Source organism: Lynx rufus, unplaced genomic scaffold (genome assembly GCF_022079265.1).
Source record: "Lynx rufus isolate CCGP_SWC_20201006 ecotype Redwood Valley unplaced genomic scaffold, mLynRuf1.p SCAF_8, whole genome shotgun sequence".
NCBI lineage: Eukaryota > Metazoa > Chordata > Mammalia > Carnivora > Felidae > Lynx > Lynx rufus.
Window position 1 is genome coordinate 102,820,545 of NW_025814896.1, and position 14,275 is coordinate 102,834,819.

The 14,275-nt window shown below is 44.5% G+C and overlaps 1 protein-coding gene across 7 annotated transcripts in view; it reads right to left on the bottom strand.

Annotated features, from left to right (window-relative positions):
• Window positions 1-4,433: 4,433 nt before the first annotated feature.
• Window positions 4,434-14,275, bottom strand: part of LOC124503034 (interleukin-36 gamma-like) — a 162,959-nt gene continuing 153,117 nt past the window's right edge. For 4 of the 7 annotated variants that reach the window (XM_047067758.1, XM_047067759.1, XM_047067760.1 and 1 more), the window contains 4 exons: window positions 9,567-9,634; window positions 9,008-9,112; window positions 8,259-8,398; window positions 4,434-5,113 (listed from right to left, as the gene is read on the bottom strand). In XM_047067758.1, the coding sequence (XP_046923714.1) occupies window positions 4,904-5,113; window positions 8,259-8,398; window positions 9,008-9,112; window positions 9,567-9,615 (504 nt within the window). In that variant the 5' untranslated portion in view covers window positions 9,616-9,634 and the 3' untranslated portion in view covers window positions 4,434-4,903. Of the gene's footprint in view, window positions 5,114-8,258; window positions 8,399-9,007; window positions 9,113-9,566; window positions 9,635-10,247; window positions 10,305-14,275 lie in introns of those variants that run through there. The other 3 variants (XM_047067754.1, XM_047067761.1, XM_047067755.1) reach the window with 2 other exon arrangements.

The following is a 14,275-nucleotide window of genomic DNA, read 5'->3' on the forward strand; positions in this document are numbered from 1 at the left end:
CAGTGAACTGCAAGAACACACAAGTAGACAACAAAACAAAATACAAAATGTCCCCAAAAAACGAAACAAAAAAACAATGTCCCAAAAGGACAATACACATAGATTCTTGGGCAGTGGTCAATGCCTGCTCACTGATCAGAAGACTAAAAGATAAAGAGATATGGAGTAAAGACATGTGGATGGACATATGGGAATGCGCACAAAATGCGAAGATGTTTGTATTTTTTTGTTAATGTCCGCCAGAAGGCATCAACCACAGAAGAGTCACTGGCTACCCAAGCAAATAAAATCACTCTGCTAGTTGACCTTAGCCAGGCTTTGTCTTCAGCTGCCCTGTGGGCATGTGAACAGTGGGAGTGCATTCTATTCCCTAAGGTCATTAGTAAAATATTGATTCTTCAGCCCTGCTCTAAACCTACTAAGTAGGAATTATGCAGGGAATAGGTTTTAATTTACTGGGTCCAGAGTGAGCCCAAACACCTGAGCTTGTAGTTCAGACCCCAGATGATTCTGATATTACTTCAAGTTTGAGAAATATAGATACACAATATATTTCAGCACTTAGACCATTACATAACAATGTTTAGGTGGCCAGGAATGTTCCACCCTGGGTGGGTCATCTGCTGACACCCTGCTAGACAGCCCCAATGATGGGAACAAGGAGGATCATACTTTATTCTGCTGTCTTGCTTTGGGTAATTGTTGCTAATTTCTCAAAGAGTGCTTCATAACACCCCAACACCAGGAGATGGAAATTGAAATCAAGAATATCACATTTCCAAACCTACTACTAATGGTCACTGCAAGTCGCTTCCACTCCATGTACCTCCCCCCGCATTCCTTACCCCTAAAAAGAAAAGGCTGAAGGAAAATGATATCATTCAGAGAAGTTATCCAAATTCCGAAAAAGGTGAAAGGATTATTGTGTGCCTTTCCAATGTCATACCAGAGCACTGTCTAACAGGACCACCCAAAGTTTATCTAACTCTCTATAAATATATTTTGTTTGACTTACTACTTCTATTAACTTTAGCAAATAGATAAAGAGCATATGATTTTTGTATAGTAGGGATGCAAATGCCACCTGCCTGGTAAAAAAGATAATGTCTCAGGCACCTGGGTGGCTCAGTCATTGAGCATCCGATTTTGGCTCAGGTCATGATCTCTCAGTTCGTGGGTTCAAACCCTGCATCAGGCTCTGTGCTGAGAGCTCAGAGCCTGGAGCCTGCTTCAGATTCTGTGTCTCCCTCTCTCTCTCTGCTCTTCTCCCACTTGTGCTCACCTCTCTCTCTCTCATAATTAAATAAAAACTTTTTTTAGAAAAAGAAAAAGAAAAGATAAAGTTGGTCTAAAGTTGTCTAAAGTTGGTAATTCAAGAAATAGGAGTAAAACATATACCTAGACACATGGAGGAAAAAGAGCTGAAAAAGACTTAGCAGTTGCCTCATGGAAATATGATCGGGGCAGGATATTGTTTTCAATCATAGACATGTATTGCTTTGGTAAGAATCTTCTTTTAAACAACTCTTTAAAGGCTGAGAAATAAAAAGTAATGTTTTATTGACATGAGGATCATTAATTACAGCCACTGTTCTCAGTGTCCCGGGGACAGCATCTTTAGTCCCTGTGCCCAATCGTTTGTGAGTTCAGGGACAGTATCTTCAAGTCCAGCTTCAGGAAGTGGTCTTTGCCCTTCAGCCATCCTGGTGCCGGAAGATACAAGCCCCAAAGCAGCTCAGCAGAAAAACATCCCACTCAACTGTTTTCACTGCAATTGTGATTTTGGTGGCAAGGTTCTAAATTCCTTCCTGGAATCCAAAATCCCCTCTCTCAGTGTAATCTCTTAGATTACACTTTCTCAGGAGCTTCCCAGTGTAATCTGAAACCAGTCCTCATATGGGTAGGTCAGGATTGAGACCAAAGAAAGAAATAATTCACCCCAGATCTGTAGGTGGCAAGTTTAATAAGCAAGGGAATTTATATATGATGCTTGTTTTGGGGCAGCTGTAAGATGAATACATTTCCATACCCACCCACTAGAATATTAAAAATTTATATAGAAGCTTTAACTGGGTTCAGCCACAGGTACCGTCCAGATGTCTCAACATCACATCACTACACTGCCTCAAGGCTATGTCCTTGGGGCAGCTTCTGGGAGCCAGGAAGGCACCCAGAGCACACATTGCAAAGACAGGAGAGGGGGTGAGGAGCCTCCAGCTGCCAGGGTCCAGCTCATGGGTCAGCTGGTGGTCACATCCTCTCAATGACCTCCCCCAACACAGGGCATCAAGCCCTTCATACCAAAGATGCAAAAGAACCAAATCCTTCAGTGAGTGTTGGCCTGGAGCTCACGGAACCCAAATGCAAGAGCACTGGATATTCAGATGTGTGAAAAACAGGTGTTCACCTGAAAATGAGGATGTTGCTACTCATAGGGTCCTTTCTATGATTTCATATGCTGTGGTCTTTCACAAACGTGATGGATAAGCGGGGGGGGGGGGGGGGGGGGGGTGTCTCTGGAGGTCTGCTCTCCAGGCTCCACAAGCTAGAGATTACTATGTTTTCATTTTGATTACACTCTAAATATGTTATCAGAACCTCTTCTGGACCATCAGGATAACCAGTTACATGACACCAGGACTCATATTTGAGCTTTTGTTTGAGCTCAAATCTGTGCTAAGTGACAATCCAAAGTGTCACAGCACCTGCATGCAGTTTTCGTGGTAAAGAGATGGGACAATGGAATCACCACACAGCCTGTAGGAGGATGGAGGTGCTGTAACACTCAGACCATAATCACGTCAGAAGCAAATGTGTTATTGGATCCCAACTGGCAGATGTAACAACTGATAGTGTAACAATGTAAATGGTCAGATATAAGAAGCTATCACCATTTATGAGCAGTGAGTATAGTAGTAAATATTCAATAACCAATTCTCCTATTTAATATCCCAGAACTAATTACCTCAGTGCCCATTTTAATGCTGTTTTTTAATAAAACTGCAATGCTAAAACTATATTTAATTGAGGAAGAAAACTTCAAAGAATCAAGAGACGTTGCATTAAATCGGGGCTTACTGATGGCTTACTGGCCTGCTTAGTAGAGTATGTGGTCTGATTGTCCAAAAGTAGGAAGAAGAAAAAAAAAAAGTAAGTGACTGGCGCTATTTTGGAAATTGTATTTAAGCAAACAGAACTTCCTGTGTCTGTAGTATCAGAGTCAAAATAAGAAATCTGTTATATACAGAACCAGATGTAGCTACATCTTTCTACAATTATACCCACAGTGATTTAATTTCATCAGAATACATCATCTGAAGCATGACTGGTGGGAAAGCTAGGCTCTCTGTTCCAAGAAAAGGCACCTTGGATGAAGTTTTGGGGTGATGGTGGGGTTCGTGGGGTTCGTAGCTGACGGCCAAGAAAGAATTCTTGAAGACGTCTTTGGTGCAAAAAGGTGATATTAAAGCAGGCGGACAGGACCTGTGGGCAGGAAGAGCTGCACTGTGGTTGTGAACAGTGACTGGTTATACACAATGGCACTGGGGGAGGTAAAGACAAAAGGAAGGCCTCCAGAGGGACTTTGATATGCTAAAGAGGACTCCTAAGATACCTGAGGCCTTGCTATTATCAAGCTAAGGTTGGTTTTCCTCTAGTAAGGCATTAACATTAGGACGGTAGGGGGTTCCTGGAGAAACGTGGTACTCTGTATTTGCCTCAAGCATTTGTCAATGGGCCGCAGGTTATACGGGCACTTAATTTTACCTGCCATTTCCTTCTTGCCTTTGTTCCCTATATCACTATGGAAGGGTGACGTTGGGCCTCCAGCAAACTGATTCTACAGGTTTCTGGAGATTAGGCTGTTTGATAAGATTGACTTTTTCTTGAAATTTACTAAGATATTTGCGAACTGAGGGAGACTCTGGTCCTGCATGACTGTGATCTCTATCAGTTAGCTACTTGTTTATTTCCTCTCCTTTGTCCCTGGGCAGCCAGCAGTGCCTGAGGAATGTCCCACATATGCCACCTGGGGGAGTGGGGGCAGTGTGCTAGCTTGTAGTTTGCCCTGCCTTAGGCTCTGTCATCACCTTTACTGCTATTTTTAAAGAGATCTTGTGGATGCCTAAAAGGAAAAGTCTAGAAGAGGCAAAGAAATCAAGGCTGTGAGACTGTACAGAAAATAGTCATATAGTAGTGTTCTTTTACATGCATTATCTCCACCCTGGACTGTCACCACTGATAGGGGTCCTTCTTTCCCCAGTGAAACCCCAGTGAGCTATCCTCATTCAATTACTCTCGCTAATTTCAGTTTACTACGTTTTCTACTTCATTTTACAGCTTAGTTTTAGCTTTTCTGTTGTGTAAACACATGAAGTTTGTATTTGGCTTTATGTTTACATATTAGAATTAGGAAAAAAATAGTTTAACTATTGTTAAGAATTATTTACCTTTAAACGTTCCTTAACCCTTAAAAGGATACATTATACAACGTGAAATATACTGGCAACATACAAAGCATATGGAAAATGTAATCTAAATAGGAAAGAAAACAAAACGAATCAGTTCCACACTAGTCACCAGATCATGAGCTCTGACGCTTCTCTGTATCCACCCACAGAGAAGGCACTAATGTCTTGGGGTCCAGACACCCTCGTACAGATGGCTGTGGGATGGACAACTTCAGCTTGAGAGGAGAACTTTACATGACCCCTCCCCCCGTGTCTGAGCTCACATTCTATGCCTCGGCTGCCCTGAAGTCATTCACAAAGTGTGATGATAACAAGGTCCCGCCCACCTCTCAGCACTGACATGAAATGACACGGAGAGAATATAAATGAAAGCATGCTGGGAACTAGGAAATTTAACAAAGACCTCTGACCAAGCTGCCCCCTCCAGGCTGAGGTCAAGCATTGATACTTAAATTGAAGTTAACATTGTTCTTTCCCCCCAGGTCTGAAGTGAGGAAGAGGGGATGGCGGATCTCAGAGGAGGCGATGAACCAGCCAGGGAACGCCACGGACTCGAAGGTGGAGGTCCTGCCATCTTTTGAGTGGTAGAAGAGGAAGGGCTCCACAGGCGCGACTTCGTTGTACAGATCCAGTATCTCCTCCTCCTGAAACGTGACAGAGAACGCCCAGCAGGAGAAGCAGAGGCTGTTAGCGGTTCAGAGTTACTTGTGCACAATCAATAAATGTTCCAAAGTTAGAGAAAGCCTTATCCCTCTATTAAAACACATTTCAAAGGAGCAGCAGAGTGAGCATGGAATCTCACCTTCTCGGTCCCTTTCCTCAAATCCAGAGATGGAGTAGGAATGGCACAAAGAAAGGTTAATGAACAAGTGGGCACACTCCAACGATGCATTGGAACTCATCTCACACAAGAGGCTGATGGGGGGAAAAGAAGGAGCTGCAGATCTGCAGCAATAAACCAAGGACCTCCCCTACCAAAGCCGCAACAGTTGAGGGCCGCCACCTTGCAAAACCAGTCTTCTAACAAAAGTTCCAGTATTAGCCTCTGACCAGCTGCCAACACTCGAGGAACGTCAGTGCCACAAAAAAGACACAAGAGGATCTAACAAACCAAAGGATTTGTATTTAAATAAACAAACCAAGTAAATGGAGCAATCAGAAAATGCTTTCTATATCATATGTAGAAGTACATTTTGTGTATTTATATACTGTGCATTGAAGTATTTGTAACAAAATTATGCACACACAAGATCTCCAGAGAGACACTACACAGGGATGGTCCATAATTTGTCCACATTTGGACCTCCTCCCTATCTCATTACCATCTGAACTTAGAATATCCATCAATCATATAATTATTGCTAGACTTGTTCATCACTGTATATCCCAACACACAGAAATTCAATAGAGATGTGTTGGCTGTTTAATAAATGAAAAGACACTTGCTCATTTCAAACTCTGACACCACCTCCTCCAACCTCCTTTTCAACCTCCCGCCTGGGAAGGACTGGGCGGCAAGTCCCCAGCTGCCCTCCCCAGCTTACTGCTGTTCCTCTTCCGGTCATTCATGTTTGCGTTCTCTCCGTCATTTCCATTAGCACATTCGCTGCCATTCTACTATCTTAAATAATGATCTCGCTTGCCCACCACCTTTCCCAACTCCCCTTTTGCAGAAAACTCTCTGTAACAGTTGTCTATATAGGCTGTCTCTAGTTTCTCTCCTCCTGTCCCATTCTTAAACCCCTCGGTCTGGGCATTCACCTCCAGCACTGCAGCAACACTGCTGGCACCAGGGTCCCTAAGGACCCACATGTGGCAGAATGAAACGGTCAATTCTCAATCCATCGAAAACCACAGTAGACAAAATCGCAATAGAAGGGTGGCTTAGCAGACAGGACATAGGTGAAAATGTAATTCTCAGTCCTCTTTCATCACACCCAGCATTCACTCTGTCAGCAAGTCCTCTTGCCTCAATTTTTTTTTTAATTTTTTTTTAACGTTTATTTACTTTTGAGACAGAGAGAGACAGAGCATGAACGGGGGAGGGTCAGAGAGAGAGAGGGAGACACAGAATCTGAAACAGGCTCCAGGCTCTGAGCTGTCAGCACAGAGCCCGACGCGGGGCTCGAACTCACGAACTGTGAGATCATGACCTGAGCCGAAGTCGGATGCTTAAACGACTGAGCCACCCAGGTGCCCCCTCTTGCCTCAATTTAAATAAAATATTTTCAGAGTCTGACTGGCTTCTGCCTACCTCCACTGCTACCCACTTGTCCACGTCCATCAAATCTCCCCTAGATCACCTCGAAGTCCCCCCACAGGACTTTTACCCTGGCCCCCGCCCCCCCCCCCCAGTCTGCTTTCAACTGGCAGCCAAAATAATTCTTTTCAAACCTATGTTCATGCATGGGACTCTTCTACTCAAAACATTCTAATAATGTCCCATCTTACTCAGATGGAAAGGCAAAGTCCTTACAAATGCAGGCAAGGCCCTTTGTGTCCTGCTTTTTTATCTCTCTGAACTCCTCCCCACTTAGTTCACTGTTCTCTCCACTAATTCTTGAACTTGCTCCCACTCACACCTGTTGGCTAACTCTCTTCTTGCCTTCTACTGTCTGCTAAGATCTGATGATGCCGACTGCACTATTTTCTACGGCAGCCCAACTCCACCTGGGCTGGCACTGCCAGTCTCTTTAGCCTGTTCTAACTGTGCTTTCCCACGGGACATAACACCCTTAAAGACACCACAGACTTACCTATTACACTTACTGTCTACCACTTCTCTCCTCCCGCTAGAATCCACGCCCTCTGAGGGCAGGGCTCTGTGCCATTCTGGGCACCAATATATCTCAAATGGCCACAACGGTGCTGTGCCACTACAAACCTACACATTTACTGAGCTAATTGGACTGGATGAAATGAAATTGAGTCGAACTAAACTGAAGTTTAAGGAACAAGAGGAAAGATTGAAATCTCAGAAAACTGAATAGGAGAATGAGGAAGCAGACAGGACAAACTTAAAATGTAATCATGACCTGGAAGATTAAACCAAGATATTCTCCCAGGGTGCAACAAGAAAAAAACAAAACAGTGAAAGGATAGAAAGTTTGGAAAATAAGATGAGATACTGAAGAGAGATCTAGATGTTCCAATGACTAAGGAATAGGCATTCCAAAAGGAAGGAAAGAGAAGCCAGAATGAAGGAGAGAATATACTTGAAACAATGGTAGACAATATCTTAAAATACAAGAAAGACAAAGATCCTCAACTAGTGATGTGCAGGATAACGCAACTGCATGCAGATAACTCAAAAATATCTAGGAATAAATATGTTTAAGAACGGAGAATATTTCTTTTTTTACTTCTAAAACTAGATTATCTACCAAATAAATATCTCATAAAAGAAACTGGCCTTTTGGGGCACCTGGGTGGCTCAGTTGGTTGAACGTCTGGTCTGACTTCTTGATTTTGGCTTAGGTCATGATCTCATGGCTCATGAGGTGGAGAGCCCCATGTCAGGCTCCTCACTGCAGCACGGAGCATGCTTGGGATTCTCTCTCTCTCTCTCTGCCCTTCCCTGCTCTCTCTGAAAGGAAGAAAGAAAGAAAGAAAGAAAGAAAGAAAGAAAGAAAGAGGAGGGAAGGAAGGAAGGAAGGAAGGAAGGAAGGAAGGAAGGAAGGAAGGAAGGAAGGGAGAAAGGGAGGAAGGAAGGGAGAAAAGAAGGAAGGAAGGGAGGAAGGAAGAAAGAAATTGGTATATTTTTTTAATAACATTATTTTTCTTACTCACCTTCAGTTGCAATGTGGGCTGCCCTCCTATGTCCTCACAAGACAGACACATTTCTGGATTCTCTATTCCCATATAAATGGGAATCCCTCTGCCTTGCTCAAGATACTCTGGATACTTGCATGGGACAACAGTGACAGTGACTAAGAAGGACAAAAGGGAAGATAGTGTCAGTTTCCTCTTGAAATCAGGATGAGGTCAGCATCACCCGGGTGGGGCAGGAAGAAACCTTGAGTGCAATCCCTGCTACCCCAGGCCCACCAAAACGCCAACCACCACATTTGTTCGTTCATTCATTCACTCACACCATGCACCAGTCACTGCCCTAGGAAATGGAGCAAACACGAAGAGCTAAACAGATGGCAGCCCCTGCTGGACCACCTGGAGGTGGGAAACTCCAACCCCAAGCAGCCCCTCTGCTCCTTGAAGACTTCTGTCCATTAGCAAGTTTGGCCTCATGTGATGTTGAAACCTGCCTTCCCATGGTTACCCACCCATTGAGTCCTTTTAGGATACCCAGAAGTCAGGCAGAATAAGATACTTCTCTTCCATGTAACAGGCCATCAGGTCACTGAAAGCAGCTCTCCGGCTCCCCAGGACACTCCTTCCCAGGCAGGTGTGGGAGTCTCCCCCCTCCACGTGGACCCTTTTGTAAAGCTGCCTTTGAACACAAGGCCAGTGCCAGCATCCCATGTGTGCTAACATGACGCCTCCCTTGCCTCCAAGGCAGCAGCCACAGGATGACCACTCACCTGGAGTCACACTGTCAGTCCGTGGAACTGTCACAATGGTCTGATCCTGCAGGATCCACACCTGCTGATTCAAGTCAGAGACCTCCCCGGTCTGAGGTTTATTCACTACGGTTCAAATAGAAAAGAATAATGAGGAAACATTCTAATTAGGCCACTTTACTAGACGCTAGGCCCTTCGGGAAGGAAGGCTCAGGGTTTACACACCAAAACTGGCAGCGATCTGGTGACCCTCGGCCCAGCCCTTCTTTCCAGGAAAGCTACAGGTGGTGGTGAGGAGGGCCAGGGCTGAAGCTGGTCTAAGAGGATAACCTGTCCCACAGTACAGTCAAGGCCCAGGTACTCCTTCTGATGCCTACTCTGTGCTTGGCTCGGTGCTGGGTCTGGAGCTAGAGCAGAGAATAAGCACCACTCCCCACCCCGTGGAAGCCCACCATCCAGTGGAAGATGGACAGCACCGGGTGGGAAGGGCCATGCACAAAGAGGGGCAGAGAATGCTGGGGCATCCAGAAGAGACAGGTGTGGGCACAGGCGTGGGTACAGAGCCCCATCTCAACATCACCTGCTGTATAGGGTTCTCCACAGAAAGGGACTCCTCGAATGCATGTCATAATGGGATTGTCTCCACACCTGCGGGGACAGCAATAGGAGACAGAAGGGTCAGGAGACATTCCTAAGACCTTTCCAGGACACTAGTTACTGAGGTCCCCATTCTGGACAGGGAGCTGGCCTGGAAGCCTGGCCTGACACAAAGCCCTAGTCAGAAAATCTGAGCCACCTCCTGAGACAAAACTTCAAGGTGGTGTCAGGGAGGGGGACATGATGCAGAGTTTACTCCACCCAAAGATCCAGCCAGTGACAGAATCTCTCCCTAGAAGTCCTGAGCCAGGCGTGACTTTTGACCTTAAAAAGCCACCGCCACCTGATGCCCGCATCCCTCCTCCTTCCTCCCATCGGCAACTGCTTCTGTCTGGGAGCAGGGGGGGCAGCCCCAGGCCAGGGCATCTCTGCCAAGATCCTAGTAACTCCCGGAAACCACTGACCCCGCGCTGGACTGAGCCCGGCATGGCCGCATCTCTTCCCTGAGCCCTAAAGCACGAAGAAGAGCTGGAGGACTTGCCAGCTATCAGCGGGCAAGGAAGGACCTTTATCGAAAGTGCAGGGGACTGAATCACAGCTCCAATAGCTCCCAAGAGCAGTGACCGAGACTGTCATTTATTTGGGAAGGATGGGGAGGTCCCACCTGGCTGGGTGGGGTGTGGCAATCATATGCCAGAAGATCCTGTGAGACTCAGATGAAGAAATCACAGCATCAGCATGAGTGTGACCAGCCTGAGCTCCTTGAGAAGGAGGCACCGAGCCACACCTACGGGGAAATAGAGTTGATGACAGACCCCAGGCTGCTCAGCAAGGGGAGACTGCGGGACTTCCCCGGAGCTCAATTCTCCTGCCTTGTCACTTGGGCTACACCTGGAATGCCAGGCCCTCCACAAGGCAAGTCCATCTGCTGGGGCAATCAAGCTTGCCCTTTACAGTTCCACTAAGGGAGTCTTGTGATTGCAAAATTAGCTGTGTGCTTTAGGCAGGGTTCCCACATGGCATTCCCACTCATCCAACCATGCCTATACCACCTCAGGCCACCCCTGAAAGAAAGGTTAAGCTGAAAGCCTACTATACTCTTTCAGCCCCTCAGAGATGCACCTCATCCCCTTGGGAAGCCACAGGTACTGAGTGGTGCACCCATAACTGATGCAAACCTGGTCTCTGGTGCCCCCAAAATGCAGTGGACCCAGAACTGCCTAAGGACTAAAATGGTTGGCACTGATTTCTCTAACAGAGCCCCAGAACCCAACTTCTCTCCCACCCTCTCTGTTCTAGTAATGCAGGACATTTGTAGGTTCTCAACTAATGGTAACAGTTACTATTATTATTTTTTTTGTATCATGTTTTTTTATGCCTCTACTCCCACCTCCACACCCCATCTGCTGAGATCAAGCATGAAAACCTTCTGAGGCACAAGTTAACTTGACTGAGGTGAATTTCAAAAGACAGACTGGAATCAACTTCATATTTAACTGCCTAGCTACAGGGAGGTTGGGGGAAGGGCTAAAATAGAACCTCCTAGGCAAGCACTTCCATAAGCCCCTTTTCCCAACCTTGAAAGGAATCTTCTTGCTCAACCTCTCATACTTTTCACCCCCATCTCCCTGTTAGCCTTGGATGAACACGGTCCTTTCCTGTGAAGACATCAATCCCATCATTTTTGGCTTCCAGTTTATCTGTCACCCCAGGAGACAGTGTGAAAATGAATTCAGGCACACTGGTGTTCAAAGCCAGGCTCAGCCAGGGTCACCTCTCTTGGGTCCCCTCTGTCCAATTGAAGAGCCTCTCCATTACGCATCAGTCAACATACCTTTCTTGGGAGGCTCACCATAAAATGGCATCTAAATAGTCCTATCATCTGGCCCCCAAATTCTTTAGGCTTCTGTTTCAATCAGGATCTAATGTGGAAAGCAGAACCCACACCAGGAATTTCAAACAAAGGGAATTGTTTAGAAAACGTGTCAGAAGGCTAAAGAGTAACAAGGAAGTACTAAGGGATCCCAGATAGTTAATTGCAGGAAAGAAACCACAGAGAACAAAAAAGTCTAGGAGCTCAAAGGAAGGAACTTGTAGGACGGATGCCCAGACCTCAGGAGGAGACCTTCTGCCAAACTGATGCTCAGACCTCTGAAAAGAGAGTATAATCGGTTGGGTGCATGAACCACAAATGTGGAGAGGAGGCATGAGCCCAAGAGATGCTCAGAGGTCCCAAGCGACACAACCCAGAAAGCTGTATTTTCAGTGGTTCAAAAGCCATTGGATCTAGCTTGAATTTTCCATGCCCAGAAGGAGGGTGTAAAAATCTATGTTTTATGATGACATGTGTCCTCTTTATGCCACTTGATCCTGACCTTTCCCTCACTTCCCAATATTCAGAGAATCCAGTACTTTCCAGAGTTCCCAGCAATCAGTATCCATTCTGAAGTTCCCAGTTTAAACTTTAGTGTGAATGAGTATAAGAGAAATTAGAATAGGAGTGATGGTGATAATAGGGAAGAACTGAACCACTGGGGTACATAATTGAGGAGCAGACAGCCCATCTACTGAAGAAATGGACCAGAACTTTTGTCTTAGGGGGATGGATAATAAAATTACATGTTATCCTAGCTGTATTTGAGAGGACTATCAATATTTATGCTGGTTATAAAAAGTAAAGAATGTGATTCTGCTATGTAAACATAACCCAGCTTGCCAGGTTCTTTCTATTAATGTTTTGTTGTCACTTACAACAATGAAATATGCACACCATTAAGCGTGGCTTGAATTGAATTCAAGTAAGTACTCGTAAAGCCAAAGATCCTAGACATGGAAATAATTTTATGAGCTCACTAAGTCCAGATTCCAATATTTAAGCTCTAAGATATTATCATCCACGCTTGTTTGCTAACAAGCCCCACTAGTTTGCTCACTTAACATGCCCATGATCTTTTTTGTATCTTAAATTTCACATATGGTAAAGTTATATGATATTTGTCTTTCTCTAATTTTGCTTAGCACAATATACTCTAGTTCTATCCACGTTGTTGCAAATGGCAATATTTCATTCTTTTTGATTGCTGAGTAATATCCCAGAGAGTGTGTGTGTGTGTGTGTGTATGTGTGTATGTCTGTATGTATATGTATATATATACATATATATATACACACATACCACATCTTTGTTGTTAACTTTATTTTTTATTTTTTAAAATTTATATCCAAATTAGTTAGCATATAGTGAAGCAATGATTTCAGGAGTAGATTCCTTAGTGCCCCTTACCCATTTAGCCCATCCCCCCTCCCACAACCCCTCCAGCAACCCTCTGTTTGTTCTCCATATTTATGAGTCTCTTCTGATTTGTCCCCCTCCCTGTTTTTATATTATTTTTATTTCCCTTCCCTTATGTTCATCTGTTTTAAAGTCCTCATATGAGTGAAGTCATATGACATGTCTTTCTCTGACTAATTTCGCTTAGCATAATACCCTCTCATTCCATCCACGTAGTTGCAAATGGCAAGATTTCATTCTTTTTGATTGCTGAGTAATACTCCATTGTATATATATACTACATCTTCTTTATCCATTCATCCATCGAGAGACATTTGGGCTCTTTCCATACTTTAGCTATTGTTGATAGTGCTGCTATAAACATGGAGGTGCATGTGTCCCTTCGAAACAGCACACCTGTATTCCGTGGATAAATGCCTAGTAGTGCCATTGCTGGGTCGTAGGGTAGTTCTATTTTTAGTTTTTTGAGGACCCTCCGTACTGTTTTCCAGAGTGGCTGCACCAGCTTGCATTCCCACCAACAATGCAGAGAGATCCTCTTTCTCCGCATCTTTGCCAACATCTGTTGTTGCCTGAGTTGTTAATGTTAGCCATTCTGACAGGTGTAAAGTGGTATCTCATTGTGGTTTTGATTTGTATTTCCCTGATGATGAATGATGTTGAGCATTTTTTCATGTGTCGGTTGGCCATCTGGATGTCTACTTTGGAGAAGTGTCTATTCATGTCTTTTGCCCATTTCTTCATTGGATTATTTGGTTTTGGGTGTTGAGTTTGATAAGTTCTTTGTAGATTTTGGATACTAACCCTTTATCTGATATGTCATTTGCAAATATCTTCTCCCATTCTGTCGGTTGCCTTTTAGCTTTGCTGATTATTTCCTTCACTGTGCAGAAGCTTTTTATTTTGATGAGGTCCCAGTACTTCATTTTTGCTTTTATTTCCCTTGCCTCCAGAGACATGTTGAGTAAGAAGTTGCTGTGGGCAAGATCAAAGAGGTTTTTGCCTGCTTTCTCCTTGAGGATTTTGATGGCTTCCTGTCTTACATTGAGGTCTTTCATCCATTTTGAGTTTATTTTTGTGTATGGTGTAAGAAAGTGGTCCAGGTTCATTCTTCTGCATGTCGCTGTCCAGTTTTCCCAGCATCACTTGCTGAAGAGACTGCCTTTATTCCATTGGATATTCTTTCCTGCTTTGTCAAAGATTAGTTGGCCATACGTTTGTGGGTCCATTTCTGGGTTCTCTATTCTATTCCACTGATCTGAGTGTCTGTTCTTGTGCCAGTACCATACTGTCTCGATGATTGCAGCTTTGTAGTATAGCTTGAAGTCTGGGATTGTGATGCCTCCTGCTTTGGTTTTCTTTTTCAAGATTGCTTTGGCTATTCGGTGTCTTTTCTGGTT